General features: G+C 40.3%; 1 protein-coding gene and 1 long non-coding RNA gene across 5 annotated transcripts in view; both read right to left on the reverse strand.

Annotated features, from left to right (window-relative positions):
- Positions 1-2283: 2283 nt before the first annotated feature.
- LOC133545581 (uncharacterized) lies at positions 2284-9731 on the reverse strand. The gene is made up of 2 exons (XR_009804876.1): positions 5053-9731; positions 2284-3625 (listed from the first exon to the last, which is right to left on the reverse strand). It is a non-coding gene; the product is annotated as an uncharacterized LOC133545581 (long non-coding RNA).
- Positions 9732-9746: 15 nt separating this feature from the next.
- LOC133545571 (ETS-related transcription factor Elf-1-like) overlaps positions 9747-17474 on the reverse strand; it is a 38686-nt gene continuing 30958 nt past the window's right edge. For 3 of the 4 annotated variants that reach the window (XM_061891282.1, XM_061891292.1, XM_061891304.1), the window contains 4 exons: positions 16353-16508; positions 16193-16264; positions 14043-14238; positions 9747-12785 (listed from right to left, as the gene is read on the reverse strand). In XM_061891282.1, the coding sequence (XP_061747266.1) occupies positions 12275-12785; positions 14043-14238; positions 16193-16264; positions 16353-16508 (935 nt within the window). In that variant the 3' untranslated portion in view covers positions 9747-12274. The remainder of the gene's footprint in view (positions 12786-14042; positions 14239-16192; positions 16265-16352; positions 16509-17474) is intronic. The other variant, XR_009804875.1, reaches the window with a different exon arrangement.

Genomic DNA, 17474 nt, shown 5'->3' on the forward strand with positions numbered 1-17474 from the left:
CCTTTTTTTTTTAAATCTGGAAAAAAAAAATCCATAAAAGGAAAAGACTCCAAACAACGGCAGAATACATTTTAATTGAACACACCGACAGTATGCGTTGAAATATAAACAAATTAAGGCACTTTTAATACAATAAAATGTTTTAAACATCCTTTTTTTATATACATAAAAAATGTTGAATAAAAAGGTAAGTGACAATAAAAGTAGATTAAAATATTATATATATATATATATATATATATATATATATATATATATATATATATATATATATATATATATATATATATATATATATATATATCCTGATGATTGAAGGAACCCCTCATGAAACAGTTCTGTAGAGATGAAGTAGTCTTGTGATTTTTTTTCCCCACACATACATATATATATATATATATATATTACATACATACATACATATATATATATATTACATACATACATATATATATATACATATATATATACATACATATACATATATATATGTGTATATATATATATATACACATATATATGCATATATATACATATATGTGCATATATATGTATATATATATATATATATATGCATATATATGTATATATATTAATACACATATATATGCATATATATACATATATATATGCATATATATACATATATATGCATAGATATACATATATATGCATATATATATACATCCATCCATTTTCTACCGCTTATTCCCTTTTTTTGGGGTCACGGGGGGCGCTGGCGCCTATCTCAGCTACAATCGGGCGGAAGGCGGGGTACACCCTGGACAAGTCGCCAACTCATCGCAGTATATATATACATATACATACATACATACATATATACATACATACATACATACATACGTACGTACGTATACAAATATACACACACACACACATACATACATACATACATACATACATACATACATACATATATATATATATATATATATATATATATATATATATATATATATATATATATATATATATATATATATATATATATATATAGAGATGTTTGAAACTTTTTAACGTATTGAAAGTGCCTTAATTTTTTTTTCTTTTTAATGCATACTGTCTGTGTGTTCAATTAAAATGTATTCTAGCATTGTTTGGAAACTTTTTTTTTGTTTTTCCTTTTATGTATTTTTATTTTTCCAGATAAACAGAAAAAAAAAAATCGGAAAAAAAAATGTTTATCTAAAATGCAAAAATATGTGGTTATCTGTTTGTTGAAAATTTGAACCATAGCAGTATTTTAGCTTTTTCTTTGCGTTTAGCATTTTTAAATATTATCTTTTTATTTGTATTTTTATTAAACAAAACACATAAATTGATTGACTTTTGTGTGCACTATAAATGTATGTTTGTTGTTCAATAAAAAACAAAACAATGATACAAAATAAATAAATAAAAACATGCTAAACACAAAGGAAAAGCTAAATAACTGCTTCCGGTTCAATTTGTCACACAAAGAAAACTATGCATTTTTGCATTTTAGCTAAACTTTTTTTCTTGATTTTTTTCTGTTTATCTGGTCAAATAAAATCCATAAAAGGAAAAAAAATAACAAAAAAAAGTCTCCAAACAATGGCGGCAGACGTTTTAATTGAACAGTCACACAGTAGACGGTACGCCTTGAAAATAAACAAATTAAGGCACTTTCAATACATTAAAATGTTTTAAACACCTTTTTTTATATAAAGAATGTAGAATAAATTATTAAGTGACAATATAAATAGATTAAATAAAATAAAAAAAATTGGACCCGTCAAAACAACTTTAATACAAATGTAAGGGAATTTTTCCAATATTTTATTCCTAATTTGAAAACCTCCAACAAATTTGAGTTTCACTTTGCAACTTAATAGTATTATCAAGAATTTGTAGGTTGATATATTTTATAAATACAACAAATTGAATATACATGTATCGAACAAACGCTGATTTATTTACTTGTTCATATTTATCTACTTGTTTTTATTTATTTATTTTAGGTACCTTTCCACCCTAAATATGTATTCATTTGAACAGAATAGCATGTGTAGAATAGTAATGACATAGGATTCTGGTGAAAATGCCGCATTGTTTCGACTTTTATTTTGAAACGAACAAGATAATAGTTTTGCTTGTACAGTAGATTTGTCTTTTTTTTGTGAAAACATCAAAAACCAGGGGTTAAAAAAAAAAATCGCTTGGCTCATCATAATGACCAATATTAAGATACAGTAGCATAGTAGGCGTAATTATTCATTAAAAACAATGCCTTTTTTAAAAAAATATTTATATATATTTATTATTTTTGCCCAAAGTAACATTACAGTTTGAATAGTAACACTGTGTTTAAATATTTATAATTGATCTTTTGGCGTACCGCAAGCCACAATTTAATAATCACAGCCATAGACCAAGGATATTTGACTAAATTGGTTTGTTAGGGCATAAATCTGAGGGTTTTGGACTTTGACCCGAACTATTAGTCTTATTTTGGTATATCCTGGAGAACCAGCCTGGTCTAGAGTGGACATTTGATTGTGGTCTATTTATTTTGTTAGTCTGCATGTCAATCAATCAATCAATGTTTATTTATATAGCCCCAAATCACAAATGTCTCAAAGGACTGCACAAATCATTACGACTACAACATCCTCGGAAGAACCCACAAAAGGGCAAGGAAAACTCACACCCAGTGGGCAGGGAGAATTCACATTCAGTGGGACGCCAGTGACAATGCTGACTATGAGAAACCTTGGAGAGGACCTCAGATGTGGGCAACCCCCCCCCCCTCTAGGGGACCGAAAGCAATGGATGTCGAGCGGGTCTAACATGATACTGTGAAAGTTCAATCCATAGTGGCTCCAACACAGCAGTGAGAGTCCCGTCCACAGGAAACCATCTCAAGCGGATCAGCAGCGTAGAGATGTCCCCAACCGATACAGGCGATATGTGGGGTTTTTTGTTTGCCTTTTGATTGGGGAACCTTGGGACTGTGTGACAAGGAGTGGCACTTTTGTGGTGGTTTTTTTAAAATGAACTTCTGGATCTGCCTTTAGGCCATGGAGACCAGCTGCTGGGTCTCTGCCACACCAGAGTCCGTTTGGAAAAACTGGAGGAGATGCGGATGAAGACACACAGGGTCTGCAGAGCTGGGACGGACAGGACAGGTTTCCCAGTGTCTCCTTGGACGGATCCTCGCTCATCCATGCGGACTGGACACTGGCCTAAGGTGGTTGCTTTGTTGGGTCTGCTCCTGTTCCTGGCCATGCTCACCCCAACACAGTGTATGTTTGTTGTTGTTTTACTTTTGTGGCTGTGTGTATCAGCTCTGCTCTTTTAAATCCATCCATCCATCCATTTTCTACCGCTTATTCCCTTTCGGGGTCGCGGGGGGCGCTGAGATGTTCTTATTTAAACAGGGATAGCAGGTCCATTCTATGTGTCATACTTGATCATTTTGTGATATCGCCATATTTTTGCTGAAAGGATTTAGTAGAGAACATGGACGATTAAGTTTGCAACTTTTGGTCGCTAATAAAAAAGCCTTGCCTGTATCGGAAGTAGCAGACGTCACGGGTTGTGGAGCTCCTCACATCTGAACATTGTTTACAATCATGGCCACCTGCAGAGAGAGCGATTCAGACCAAGAAAGCGACGATTTTCCCATTAATTTGAGCGAGGATGAAAGATTCGTGGATGAGGAAAGTTAGAGTGAAGGACTAGGAAAAAAACTAGACGGCAGAGGGATTCAGATCTTATTAGACCAGGGGTCACCAACCTTTTTGAAACCAAGAGCTACTTCTTGGGTACTGATGAATGTGACAGGCTACCAGTTTGATACACACTTAAATACATTGCCAGAAATAACCAATTTGCTCAATTTACCTTTAATCAATATATGAATATATATACAAAAAAATGGGTATTTCTGTCTATCATTCCGTCGTACATTTTTTTTCCTTTTACGGAAGGTTTTTTGTGGGGAATAAATGATGAAAAAAACACTTAATTGAACGGTTTAAAAGAGGAGAAAACTCGAAAAAAATGAAAATAAAATTATTAAACATAGTTTATCTTCAATTTCGACTCTTTAAAATTCAAAATTTAACCAAAAAAAAAATGAAGAGAAAAACTAGCTAATTCGAATCTTTTCGAAAAAATTAAAAAAATAATTTATGGAACATCATTAGTAATTTTTCCTGATTAAAATTAATTTTAGAATTTTGATGACATGTTTTAAATAGGTTAAAATCCAATCTGCACTTTGTTAGAATATATAACAAATTGGACCAAGCTATATTTCTAACAAAGACAAATCATTATTTCTTCTAGATTTTCCAGAACAAAAATTTTAAAATAACTTCAAAAGACTTTGAAATAAGATTAAAATTTGATTCTATAGATTTTCTAGATTTGCAAGAATATTTTTTCTGAATTTTAATCATAATAAGTTTGAAGAAATATTTCACAAATATTCTTCGTCCAAAAAAACAGAAGCTAAAATAAAGAATTAAATTAAAAAAAAAAAAATTATTCTTTACACTAAAAAAAATTATTTACTTGAACATTGATTTAAATTGTCAGGAAAGAAGAGGAAGGAATTTAAAAGCTAAAAAAGTATATGTGTTTAAAAATCCTAAAATCATTTTTAAGGTTGTATTTTTTTCTTTAAAATTGTCTTTCTGAAAGTTATAAGAAGCAAAGTAAAACAATAAATTAATTTATTTAAACAAGTGAAGACCAAGTCTTTAAAATATTTTCTTGGATTTTCAAATTCTATTTGAGTTTTGTCTCTCTTAGAATTAAAAATGTCCAGCAAAGCGAGACCAGCTTGCTAGTAAATAAATACAATTTAAAAAATAGAGGCAGCTCACTGGTAAGTGCTGCTATTTGAGCTATTTTTAGAACAGGCCAGCGGGCGACTCATCTGGTCCTTACGGGCATCGCGTTGGTGACCCCTGTATTAGTCAAATTTACTAGGATAATTCTGAAAAATCCCTTATCTGCTTATAGTGTTACTAGTGTTTTAGTGAGATTATATAGTCGTACCTGAAGGTCGGAGGGGTGTGGTCACGAGTGTGGTGACCGCCAGTGTCTCTGAGGGAAGCCACGTTTCTCGACGAGGCGAAGCCAGCCAGTGGGGCCGGGCTGAGATTTTTTTTCCCCCTCCTCCACGGTGGAAACATCCGACTGTCGGGGGCGGCCGGTGGGAGGAGGCAATAGAGTCCGCAGCTGCAAGTGCAGGAGGAACGATGCAAGCTCTCCATTCATGTCAACGGTAAGAGCCGACTTATTACCACCATTTTTTCACCGAAACCTGACGGTTGACATGTGGCAGGGAACCATGTTGCTTGACATCTCTTTTCCATACTAAAGCTTCACCGTCATCTTTCGGGAATGTAAACAAGGAAACACCGGCTGTGTTTGTGTTGCTAAAGGCGGCCGCCATACACCGCTTCCCACCTACATCTTTCTTCTTTGACGTCTCCATTATTCATTGAGCAAATTGCAAAAGATTCAGCAACACAGAAGTCCAGAATACTGTGGATTTATGCGATGAAAAGAGACGACTTCCGCGCAAAATTTAAAATTGCAATTTAGTAAACTAAAGCGGCCGTATTGGCATGTGTTGCAATGTTAATATTTCATCATTGATATATAAACTATCAGACTGTGTGGTGGGTAGTAGTGGCTTTCAGTAGGACTTTAGCGTATTTCTGATTCTAAATCTGACTGATTGGCGAGAGCTGGTGGGCGGCCGAGGGTGGAGTCCGCTCTCTTGGTTGCTTTGTTGGGTCTGCTCCAATTCTCTGTATATGTTTTTTTTGTTTTTACTTTTGTAAAAGTGTGTAGACGTGGCCGGTTGCATCAGCTGTGCTCTTTTAATGTCCTTTAATGTACTTTGGTGTTTCCCTGTTACACACATGCTTATATGTGCCATGGCTATGAGTGTTTTTTCCACCTGTTTATCACCTTTTTTTTAAGGGGCGCCGGAAGTTGGCAGACCCTTCAGCGATCCTGTTCTGTCTCCCTGTAATGTTTGTCTGCTTTTCAATGGGATTTTGCCGAAAATCTTAATTTCCCCTTGGGGATTGTTAAAGTATTTCTGATTCGGAATCTGAATCTGACTGATTGGCGAGAGCTGGTGGGCGGCCGAGGGTGGAGTCGGCTTTCTTGGTTGCTTTGTTGGGTCTGCTCCAATTCTCTGTATATGTTTTTTTTTTGTTTTGTTTTACTTTTGTAGCTGTGTGTAGAAGTGGCCGGTCGCATCAGCTCCGCTCTTTTAAAGTCTTTAATGTCCTTTGGTGTTTCCCTCTTACACACATGCTTATATGTGCCATGGCTATGGGTGTTTTTTCCACCTGTTTATCACCTTTTTTTTAAGGGGCGCCGGAAGTTGGCAGACCCTTCAGCGATCCTGTTCTGTCTCCCTGTAATGTTTGTCTGCTGTTCAATGGGATTTTGCCGAAAATCTTAATTTCCCCTTGGGGATTGTTAAAGTATTTCTGATTCGGAATCTGAATCTGACTGATTGGCGAGAGCTGGTGGGCGGCCGAGGGTGGAGTCGGCTTTCTTGGTTGCTTTGTTGGGTCTGCTCCAATTCTCTGTATATGTTTTTTTTTTGTTTTGTTTTACTTTTGTAGCTGTGTGTAGAAGTGGCCGGTCGCATCAGCTACGCTCTTTTAAAGTCTTTAATGTCCTTTGGTGTTTCCCTCTTACACACATGCTTATGTGTGCTATGGTTATGAGTGTTTTTCCCCCCGTTTCTGATTTGTTATACTTTCCCAACTCCTGATCTCTTGCAAGGTATATCTGCTTCAGATGTTGATCTATGTCTTCCTGCAAATCCTTCGTGAACTCGAAGGGGTTAGCGACGAAAGGTAGCACGTTTACGCCGATGCCACCCGAGAATTATGATCGTTTTGCAAGAATCGACTTCATCCAAAATAAAAAGATTATATTTATTTTATAGAGCTGAAACGTGAGCTTTCTACTACATCTGTACTGCTTCAAAGACACAGGAAATGCCACCTCTCCCTTTAAAAAAAAAGCATACAGTATCAAGGCACCTCCAGTTTGCACAACTAATGAGAATTCTCCAATTAACATTTTGACTTCATGTTAGCGTAGAAAACATGTTTGCATAAAATTCCCTGGGGGTCAAACGCACAACTACTGCGTACAAGCAAAATCGTACGTATTTCTAAAGGAGTGTGGGCTGGCTTAGTTATATATTATATAACAAAATGTAAGGGAATAAACTTAGTATGACTTCATTATGAAGGGCCAGCAGCCATTGTCATTTTTTTGCAGTCTATGCAAAACAAACCTGAGGGAGGAAAAAAAATGGCAACAAGGCACAAGTCAAGCACGTTCACAGGCATATCGTAAATATACAGTAAGTAAATATATCAAGGCTTTACAGTTCCATACACAGACGTGGTCAAAAGTTTACGTACACTTGTAAGGAACATAATGTCATGGCTGTCTTGAGTTTCCAATCATTTCGACAACTCTTATTTTTGGGGGATTGGGGCATGACACCAAAAAAAACATTCATACATTTGGTTCTTTTGTGAATTTATTATGGGTCTACTGAAAATGTGACTTTGTTAAAAGTATATGTGCGGCAATGTTAATATTTGGCAAGTTTCACTGCGATAAGGTTGTGGCGGCGAGGAGGCGGAGAAGGCGGCCGAGTGGAGAGGCGGGGCGTGCCGGGAGCGACGCCACAATAGAGATCAGGTGTGTGGATCGCGCACCTGGACACAATCAATGTATCTCCTCTCAATGTATAAAAGGGGAGAAGGAGGTGGAGAGGATTGAAAGAGACAGAGAGCAAGACACGGGAGACGGAGACGCGGCCGACTGAAGAGCGAACCGGAGAGCGAGCAGCAGAGGGAGACGGGAGACGCCGCGGAAGAGCGACCCGACCGCAGACAAGCTTAATTGAAAAATATAAAGCAAGTCAAACCTGCTCAGCAATGTCCTTCCTTGATGGTCCTGGGAACCCGCACGGCATGAGACTGTCACAAAGGCTTCCGGTTGAATTTTTGACCACTCCTCTTGACAAAATTGGTGCGGTTCGGCTAAATTTGCTGGTTTTCTGACATGGACTTGTTTCTTCAGCATTGTCCGCACGACTTAGTCAGGACTAGACCTTCATTCTAGACGGATTTTTTCAAATTAAATCACTGTGACAGTCTTAAGCCGTCGTTGTGCGGGTTCAATGGACCACCCAGGAAGGACATTGCCTTGCGCAGGTTTGACTCTTTTATTTTTTCAAATAAAGCTTGTCTGCGGTCGGGCCGCTTTTCAGCTCTTTCTCGCTCCAGCCGGCCGCTTCGTCGCTGTATTCATTCATTCATACATACATACATACATACATATATACATACATGCATGCCAAATAGTTTTAACCCAATGCGGGTCCCAAGTCCAAACGTTTGGGGACCCCTGCTTTAAAGCCATAGATAAGACCTTCTGGAGGAAAGTTCTGTGGTCAGACGAAACAAAAATTGATCTGTTTGGCCACAATACAGAAGAAAAGGTGAGGCCTTTTTAATCCCAGGAACACCAAACCTACTGACAAGCATGGTGGTGGTAGGATTATGCTTTGGGCCTGTTCTGCTGCCAATGGAACTGCTGCTTTAAATGAGACGATGAAAAAGGAGGATTACCTCCAAATTATTCAGGACAACCTAAAATCATCAGCCCGGAGGTTGGACTTTGGGCTCAGTCTGGTGTTCCAACAGGGACAATGACCCCCAAACACACGTCAAAAGTGGTAAAGGAGTGGCTGGAATTAAGTTTTTAGAATGGCCTTCCCAATAAATCCCGACTTAAACGTGTGGACAATGCTGAAGAAACAAGTCTGTGTCAGAAAACCAACACATTTAGCTGTACCGCACCAATTTTGTCAAGAGGAGTGGTCAAAAACTCAACCAGAAGCTTGTGGATGGCTACCAAAATCGCCTTATTGCAGTGAAACTTGCCAAGGGACATGTAAGCAAATATTAACATTTTGCATTTTCAGTAGACCAATAATAAATTCATAAAAGAACCAAACTTCATGAATGTATATGCTCCAATCACTATCACAAAAAAAAATAAGAGTTGCAGAAATTATTTGAAACTACGACAGTCCTTCAAACCGACAGTGATCAGACTGTATAATGCAAAAAAGTATTTAGTCAGCCAGCGATTGTGCAAGTTCTCCCACTTCAAATGATGACAGAGGTCTGTAATGTTCAGCATAGGTACACTTCAACTGTGAGAGACAGAATGGGAAGAAAAAATCCAGGAATTCACATTGTAGGAATTTTAAAGAATTTATTTGTAAATGATGGTGGAAAACAAGTATTGAGGTTTTGACTCAAAATCTCACGATACATGGCCCCATTCATTCTTTCCTTAACACGGATCAATCGCCCTGTCCTCTTAGCAGAAAAACACCCCCAAAGCATGATGTTTCCACCCCCATGCTTCACAGTAGGTATGGTGTTCTTGGGATGCAACTCAGTATTCTTCTTCCTCCAAACACCACCAGTTGAGTTTATACCAAAAAGTTCTATTTTGGTTTCATCTGACCACATGAAATTTCTCCCAATCCTCTGCTGTATCATCCATGTATCCATTTTGGTATAAACTCAACTCAAGAATACTGAGTTGCATCCCAAGAACACCACACCTACTGTGAAGCATGGGGGTGGAAACATCATGCTTTGGGGCTGTTTTTCTGCTAAGGGGACAGGACGATTGATCCGTGTTAAGGAAAGAATGAATGGGGCCATGTATCGTGAGATTTGGAGACAAAACCTCCTTCCATAAGTGAGAGCTTGGAAGATGAAACGTGCCTGGGTTTTCCAGCATGACAACAATCCCTAACACACCGCCCGAGCAACAAAGGAGTGGCTCAGTAAGAAGCATTCGAAAGTCCTGGAGTGGCCTAGCAGAACCCCATGGAAAATCTGTGGAGGGAGTTGAAAGTCCGTGTTGCTCGGCGACAGCCCCAAAACATCAATGCTCTGGAGAAGATCTGCGTGGAGGAATGGGCCAAAATACCAGCTACTGTGTGTGCAAACCTCTGTTATTGCCAACAAAGGTTATATTACATAGTATTGAGTTGAATTTTTGTTATTGACCAAATACTTATTTTCCACCATAAATTTTTTAAAATTCCTACAATGTGAATTCCTGGATTATTTTTCCACATTCTGTCTCTCACAGTTGAAGTGTACCTATGATGAACATTACAGACCTCTGTCATCCTTTGAAGTGTACCTATGATGAACATTACAGACCTCTGTCATCCTTTGAAGTGTACCTATGATGAACATTACAGACCTCTGTCATCCTTTGAAGTGGGAGAACTTGCACAATCGCTGGCTGACTAAATACTTTTTTGCCCCACTGGATGTTCCCTTTGACTGTACTTAAATGTAGAATATATTTATATTATTCATATATTATATATATATAAAATACATGATATAAATTATGTTGTTTATTATTATTATTGTCTATTGTGAGCGAGCTGTGGTGCTCAATTTTTATTTGTACCATTTTACTTTCTATTTTATTCTGTAGCATTATGTCCTTCATAAGTGACGGTATAGCTCGGTTGGTAGAGCGGCTGTGTCAGCAACTTGAGGGTTGCAGGTTCGATTCCCGCTTCCGCCATCCTTGGGCAAGACACTTTACCCACCTGCTCCCAGTGCCACCCACACTGGTTTAAATGTAACTTAGATATTGGGTTTCATTAGTTATTCGTTCCAAAACCCACATTTACGCGCTATTTTTTTTAAACAAAGAATAATTACAAATTGATATTTACTACCATTAGTACCTTTTTTAATTTAAGGCTCTTGCCTTAAAATTTAATTATTTGAAATTTCGAAGTGCTGGCACTCACAACTTTCTCTGGCCCCCATGGTTATTTTGCTTATATAATTCTTATGTTGCAATAATACTCCACAAAGAAAAGCACATAGACCGTCCCCAATGTGTGGGATTCTTTGTTTGGGCGCCCAATTTTGCACGTAAACAAACATAGCTCGGTTGGTAGAGTGGCCGTGCCAGCAACTTGAGGGTTGCAGGTTCGATTCCCGCTTCTGCCATCCTAGTCACTGCCGTTGTGTCCTTGGGCAAGACACTTTACCCACCTGCTCCCAGTGCCACCCACACTGGTTTAAATGTAACTTAGATATTGGGTTTCATTAGTTATTCGTTCCAAAACCCACATTTACGCGCTATTTTTTTTAAACAAAGAATAATTACAAATTGATATTTACTACCACTAGTACCTTTTTTTAATTTAAGGCTCTTGCCTTAAAATTTAATTATTTGAAATTTCGAAGTGCTGGCACTCACAACTTTCTCTGGCCCCCATGGTTATTTTGCTTATATAATTCTTATGTTGCAATAATACTCCACAAAGAAAAGCACATAGACCGTCCCCAATGTGTGGGATTCTTTGTTTGGGCGCCCAATTTTGCACGTAAACAAACATAGCTCGGTTGGTAGAGTGGCCGTGCCAGCAACTTGAGGGTTGCAGGTTCGATTCCCGCTTCTGCCATCCTAGTCACTGCCGTTGTGTCCTTGGGCAAGACACTTTACCCACCTGCTCCCAGTGCCAATGTAACTTGGATATTGGGTGTCACTATGTAAAGCGCTTTGAGTCACTAGAGAAATGCGCTATATAAAAGTATAATTCACTTCACAAGTGTATGTAAACTTTTGACCGTGGCATTACATTTTCACTACAGACAAAATGTGTGCATTGCAGAGTGAAAAAAAAAACAGTGTGAATACAAGAGGCACAGTGGCGAAATAAAGTCAAGAGATCGCGTGTGATTGTCAAAAAAAAACCTGCTGTAAAAATAAAAAAAAATTCTTAAATAATAACAGCAGCAGTGCTAATTTATTCTAACAGTGATCCCTTTTTTTTTAAACAATTCATAAAGACAATCGGAGTTCACTTATCTTAGAAAAAAGGTGGAATGTGTTCCCTCGAACGAGGAGGACTGAGAACTTCAGGCACTTCCAGGAGAAAAAAAACCTACAGCAGAGATAAACATTAGTGCAAAAGTCATTGTCAAGGCAGAGGAATGATTCAGTTTACGGGTGGGAAAAAGAGAGCACAGTGTGGTGCTCAGAAGTGCAAGCGGAGGAAGGTACCAGAGTCCATCTTTGGAGTCACGAATAACATCTTTGCTCTGTAAAGCCCAGGGAATAGAAGTTGTTTCCTGAAGTGGTAAGACTCGCCGTTTTACTGGTCGGAGGCGATTAGAGGCACCAGCTGCTGGGTCTCCACCGGCTGGGCCTGCCCCGCGTCTTGCTCGTAGAGACTCCCCAGCAGCTGGGCCGTCTTGAAGACCGAGGCGCGGCCGGCCGGCTGGAGGGACTGGACCTTCCGCAGATTCTGCAGGGTGCGCAGCATCTCGGCGGACACGATGGGCAGGTGCTGCTCCCGGATGAGGCTGGCGTTGGACGGCCGGAGGGGGGTGGGGGCGGCGTCCCGGGGCGGCCGGCCGCGGCGGGCGGGGGCCGGGGCCGGCGGGGGTTTTTTCTCGTCCTCCTCGAACACCGATTGGTTGCTGGAGGACACGGTGCTGTCGTCGGAGTCCTCGCTCGCCCCCTCGTCGGCGCTGCCGTCGTCGGGCTCGTCGTCCACTTCGCCGCCGTCGGTGATGTAGATCATGTCGTCGGGGAGGGAGGTGAACTGGTAGACCAGGCGCTGGCCTTCCACCTTGTTCAGGATGCCCCTTTGGTAGTAATACCTGCGCGACAGCACAGGATCAAGGTCGACATTCGTGTTGGGTGTAGCTCGGTTGGTAAGAACTTGAGGGTTCCAGGTCAGGTTCTTTGGGCAAGACACTCTACCCACCTGCTCTCGGTGCCACCCACACTGGTTCAAATGTAACTTAGATATTGGGTTTCACTATGTAAAGCGCTTTGAGTCAATAGAGAAAAGCGCTATATAAATATAATTCACTAATCATGGATTTTAGAAAAGTACGGTATTTTCTCAAAACTTGTCAATGCGCCTTAAGACCCGGTGCGCCAAATGTACGGAATAATTTGGGTTGTGCTTACCAAAATTGAAGCTATTTTTTTTATGTGGTACATGGTGTAATGATAAGGGTGACCAGTAGATGGCAGTCACACATAAGAGATACGTCTAGACTGCAATATGACTCAAGTAAACAACAACAACATTTTATATGTTCCATTGAAAATATTTATCATTCATTTATTAATAATCTATTTTGAATGTATTTATTTGACAGTTGCGTAATTGTAAGAAAATGCACTGTTCATCAGTTGTGCAGTATATTTGATTGGTATCTATTTTTATAAGGTATTTTCCGGACTAAAAGGCGCACTTAAAACCCTTTCATTTTCTCAAAACTCGACAGTGCGCCTTACAACCCATTGTGCATGATGTACGGAATACTTTTGGTTGCGCTTACCCACCTCAAAGCTGTTTTATGTGGTACATGGTGTAATGATAAGTGTGACCGGTAGATGGCAGTCACACATAGGAGATAGGCGTAGACTGCAATATGACTCAAGTAAACGAGTCCTGGCTGAATGAGCATGTAATCGGACACTTCGGTCTACCACTCGATTCTCGCTCATTCGCGCTTAATGGATATTTTTGCCGAGAGCTAGTGGGCAGCCTAAGACGGAGTTGGCTCTCTTGATTGCTTTGTTGGGCCTGTTCCTGTCTGTTCCTACCCCAGCAGACAATGGCCTGGACAGGCGACTACAGTGTGTATATATACAAACATATGTGCGTAATATGTGTTATTTATTGCAATGTTTTACTTTTGTAGCTGTATGTAGAAATGGTGCTGATAAAGTGGCAGCTGGTTGCATCAGCTATGTGCTCTAATGTTTTCCTCTTGTTTTTTTGCCTTTTTTGCTGGACGTTTAGTATCTGCACTGCCACAACATAATTAAATAAAAGTCTATCCTATCCTAATTTACACAATAACTTAATGAATGCATGTTGTAAGGAAGTAGTACTGCACCTGAGCGCCCTCCCCATGGTCTCATAATTCATATCTGGCTTGTTCTTGTGTTTGCCCCAGAGTCTCGCCACGGCCTTGGAGTTGACCAGCTTGAAAATCCCGGCGTCGGGGTTGGTCCATTTAATGTAACGAGGGCAAACCTGTCGGTCTTGCAGTAACTCCATCAGAAACTGCCACAGGTACAATGTGTGGCCGCCTGATTGACGAAAGACAATGGAAGAAACAACAACATGAGTTTGGGGTTTGGTCAACTACAAACCCCGTTTCCATATGAGTTGGGAAATGGTGTTAGATGTAAATATAAACGGAATAAAATGATTTGCAAATCCTTTTTAACACATATTTAACTGAATGCACTACAAAGACAAGATATTTGATGTTCAAACTTTTTTTGCAAATAATAATTAACTTAGAATTTCATGGCTGCGACATGTGCCAAAGTAGTTGGGAAAGGGCATGTTCACCACTGTGTTACATCACCTTTTCTTTTAACAACACTCAGTGAACGTTTGGGAACTGAGGAGACCAATTTTTGAAGCTTTTCAGGTGTAATTCTTTCCCATTCTTGCTTGATGTAGAGCTTAAGTTGTCTGCGTTTTGGTATTTTAGGCTTCATAATGCGGCCACACATTTTTAAATGGGAGACAGGTCTGGACTACAGGCAGGCCAGTCTAGTACCCGCACTTATTTAGTATGAAGCCACGCTGTTGTAACAAATAGCTTGGCATTGTATTGCTAAAATAAGCAGGGGCGTCCATGATAACGTTGCTTGGATGGCAACATATGTTGCTCCGAAACCTGTATGTACCTTTCAGCATTAATGGTGCCTTCACAGATGAAGTGAATTATATTTATATAGCGCTTTTCTCTAGTTACAGAGTGAAACCCAATATCTAAGTTACATTTAAACCAGTGTGGGTGGCACTGGGAGCAGGTGGGTAAAGTGTCTTGCCCAAGGACACGACGGCAGTAACTAGGATGGCGTAAGCGGGAATCGAACCTGCGACCCTCAAGTTGCTGGCATGGCCACTCTACCAACCGAGGACCTGTGTAAGTTACCCATGCCTTGGCCACTGATACACCCACATACCATCACAGATGCTGGCTTTTGAACTTTGCGCCTATAACAGTCTGCATGGTTCTTTTCCTCTTTGGTCCGGAGGACATGACGTCCACAGTTTCCAAAAACTATTTAAAATGTGGACTCGTCGGACCACAGAACCCTTTTCCACTTTGCATTAGCCTATCTTATATGAGCTCGGGCCCAGCAAAACCAGCGGCGTTACTGGGTGTTGTTGATAAATGGCTTCAGCTTTGCATAGTAGAGCTTTAACTTGCACTTACAGACACGACAAACTGTAGTTACTGACAGTGGTTTTCTGAAGTGTTCCCGAGCCCATGTGGTGATATCCTTTAGAGATTGATGTCGGTTTTTCATACAATGCCGTCCGAGGGATCGAAGGTCGGTTATATCATCGCTTATGTGCAGTAAAATCTCCAGATTTTCTAAACTTCTTGATGATATTACGGACCGTAGATGGTGAACTCCCTACATTCCTTGCAATAGCTTGTTTGAGAAATGCTATTCTTAAACAATTTGCTCATGCATGTGTTCACAAAGAGGTGACCCTCGTCCTGTCCTTGTTTGTGAATGACTGAGAATTTCACGGAAGCTGGTTTCATACCCAATCACGGCACCCACCTGTTCCCAATTAGCCCGTTCACCTGTGGGATGTTCCAAATAAGTGTTTGATGAGCATACCTCAACTTTCTCTGTCTTTTTTGCCACTTGTGCCAGCTTTTTTGAAACATGTTGGAGTCATCAAATTCCAAATAGACTAATATTTGCAGAAAAAAACTGTTTTCCAGTTCGAACGTTAAATTTCTTGTCTTTGCAGTCTATTCAATTGAATATAGGTTGAAAAGGATTTGCAAATTATTGTATTTTGTTTTTATTTACCATTTACACAACGTGCCAACTACACTAGTTTTGGGGTTTGTACATTAAGTGCAGTTGATAAATATTTAAAACATGTAGAATCGATAACACACAAGCCAAACACTTACATGCATGAATTTTGAGGTACACTTTTCGAAAAAATGTATGTTGTTGGTTTTCAAATAAAATCTTGAAGGCATTAAAAAGTTACCTTTATTGTATCTATTTCTCCTCACTACTATCTCTGGGGTGGGAGAATCGGTCCTTCTATGTCGTTTCCTACCTGAAAGGGGAACAAAATGCCACCATTGACATTTCATACAGTAATGAAAGTCATTACTATTCGAAAAAGAGCTGAGCGAGTGACTGACTTCTCTTTTTGGACGGCAGCTGTGTCGCAGGGTTCTCAGCGTGCGATGAGTGCCAGTCGGGCTCCTCGAGAGCTCCCACCACACCCCCTGCTGACACGGTCACCTGAGTGACAGGAGCAGTGATGACGTCACCCATTGATGGCAGAAAGGTCTGGGCTGTGGGGAGGGTCATACACAAATTTAATGGAAAAAGCCCAGCATGGCGGCTGGAAGTAATAACTCACTGTCAAACGTGTCCTATATTGGAAGGCAGAGTGGGTAGATGAAGGCAACATGGCTATTTCATGAGCATGTGGGCTCGGGGGGTTGAGCAGAATATCTAACCCAATAGGTTCCTCTCAGGGAATAAAAGACACTGGTCAATCCCAAATTCCATCGGATGACATATGTTGAGGAAGAAGGACCAACAAAACAATAGCGATATTACCAAGTTTTACTAAAGATATAGGAGACCAGTCCTTACAATGCATTAACAGCAGCATCGAGAACGCAACAGTCCATCCATCCATCCATCTTCTTCCGCTTATCCGAGGTCGGGTCGCGGGGGCAGCAGCCTAAGCAGGGAAGCCCAGACTTTCCTCTCCCCAGCCACTTTGTCCAGCTCCTCCCGGGGGATCCCGAGGCGTTCCCAGGCCAGCCGGGAGACACAGTCTTCCCAACGTGTCCTGGGTCTTCCCTGTGGTCTCCTACAGGTCGGACGTGCCCGAGACACCTCCGTAGGGAGGCGTTCGAGTGGCATCCTGACCTGATGCCTGAACCACTTCATCTGGCTCCTCTCCACTTTGAGCTCCACCCGGATGGCAGAGCTTCTCACCCTAAGGGAGAGACCTGCCACCCGGTGGAGGAAACTCATTTGGGCCGCTTGTACCCGTGATCTTGTCCTTACGGTCATAACCCAAAGGTCATGACCATAGGTGAGGACGGGAACGTAGATCGACCGGTAAACTGAGAGCTTTGCCTCCCGGCTCAGCTCCTTCTTCACCACAACGGATCGATACAGCGTCCGCATTACTGAAGACACCGCACTGTTCCGCCTGTCGATCTCACGATCCACTCTTCCCTCACTCGTGAACAAGACTCCTAGGTACTTGAACTCCTCCACTTGGGGCAGGGTCTCCTCCC

This window comes from Nerophis ophidion, linkage group LG02 (assembly GCF_033978795.1).
Source record: "Nerophis ophidion isolate RoL-2023_Sa linkage group LG02, RoL_Noph_v1.0, whole genome shotgun sequence".
NCBI classification, from domain to species: Eukaryota; Metazoa; Chordata; class Actinopteri; order Syngnathiformes; family Syngnathidae; genus Nerophis; species Nerophis ophidion.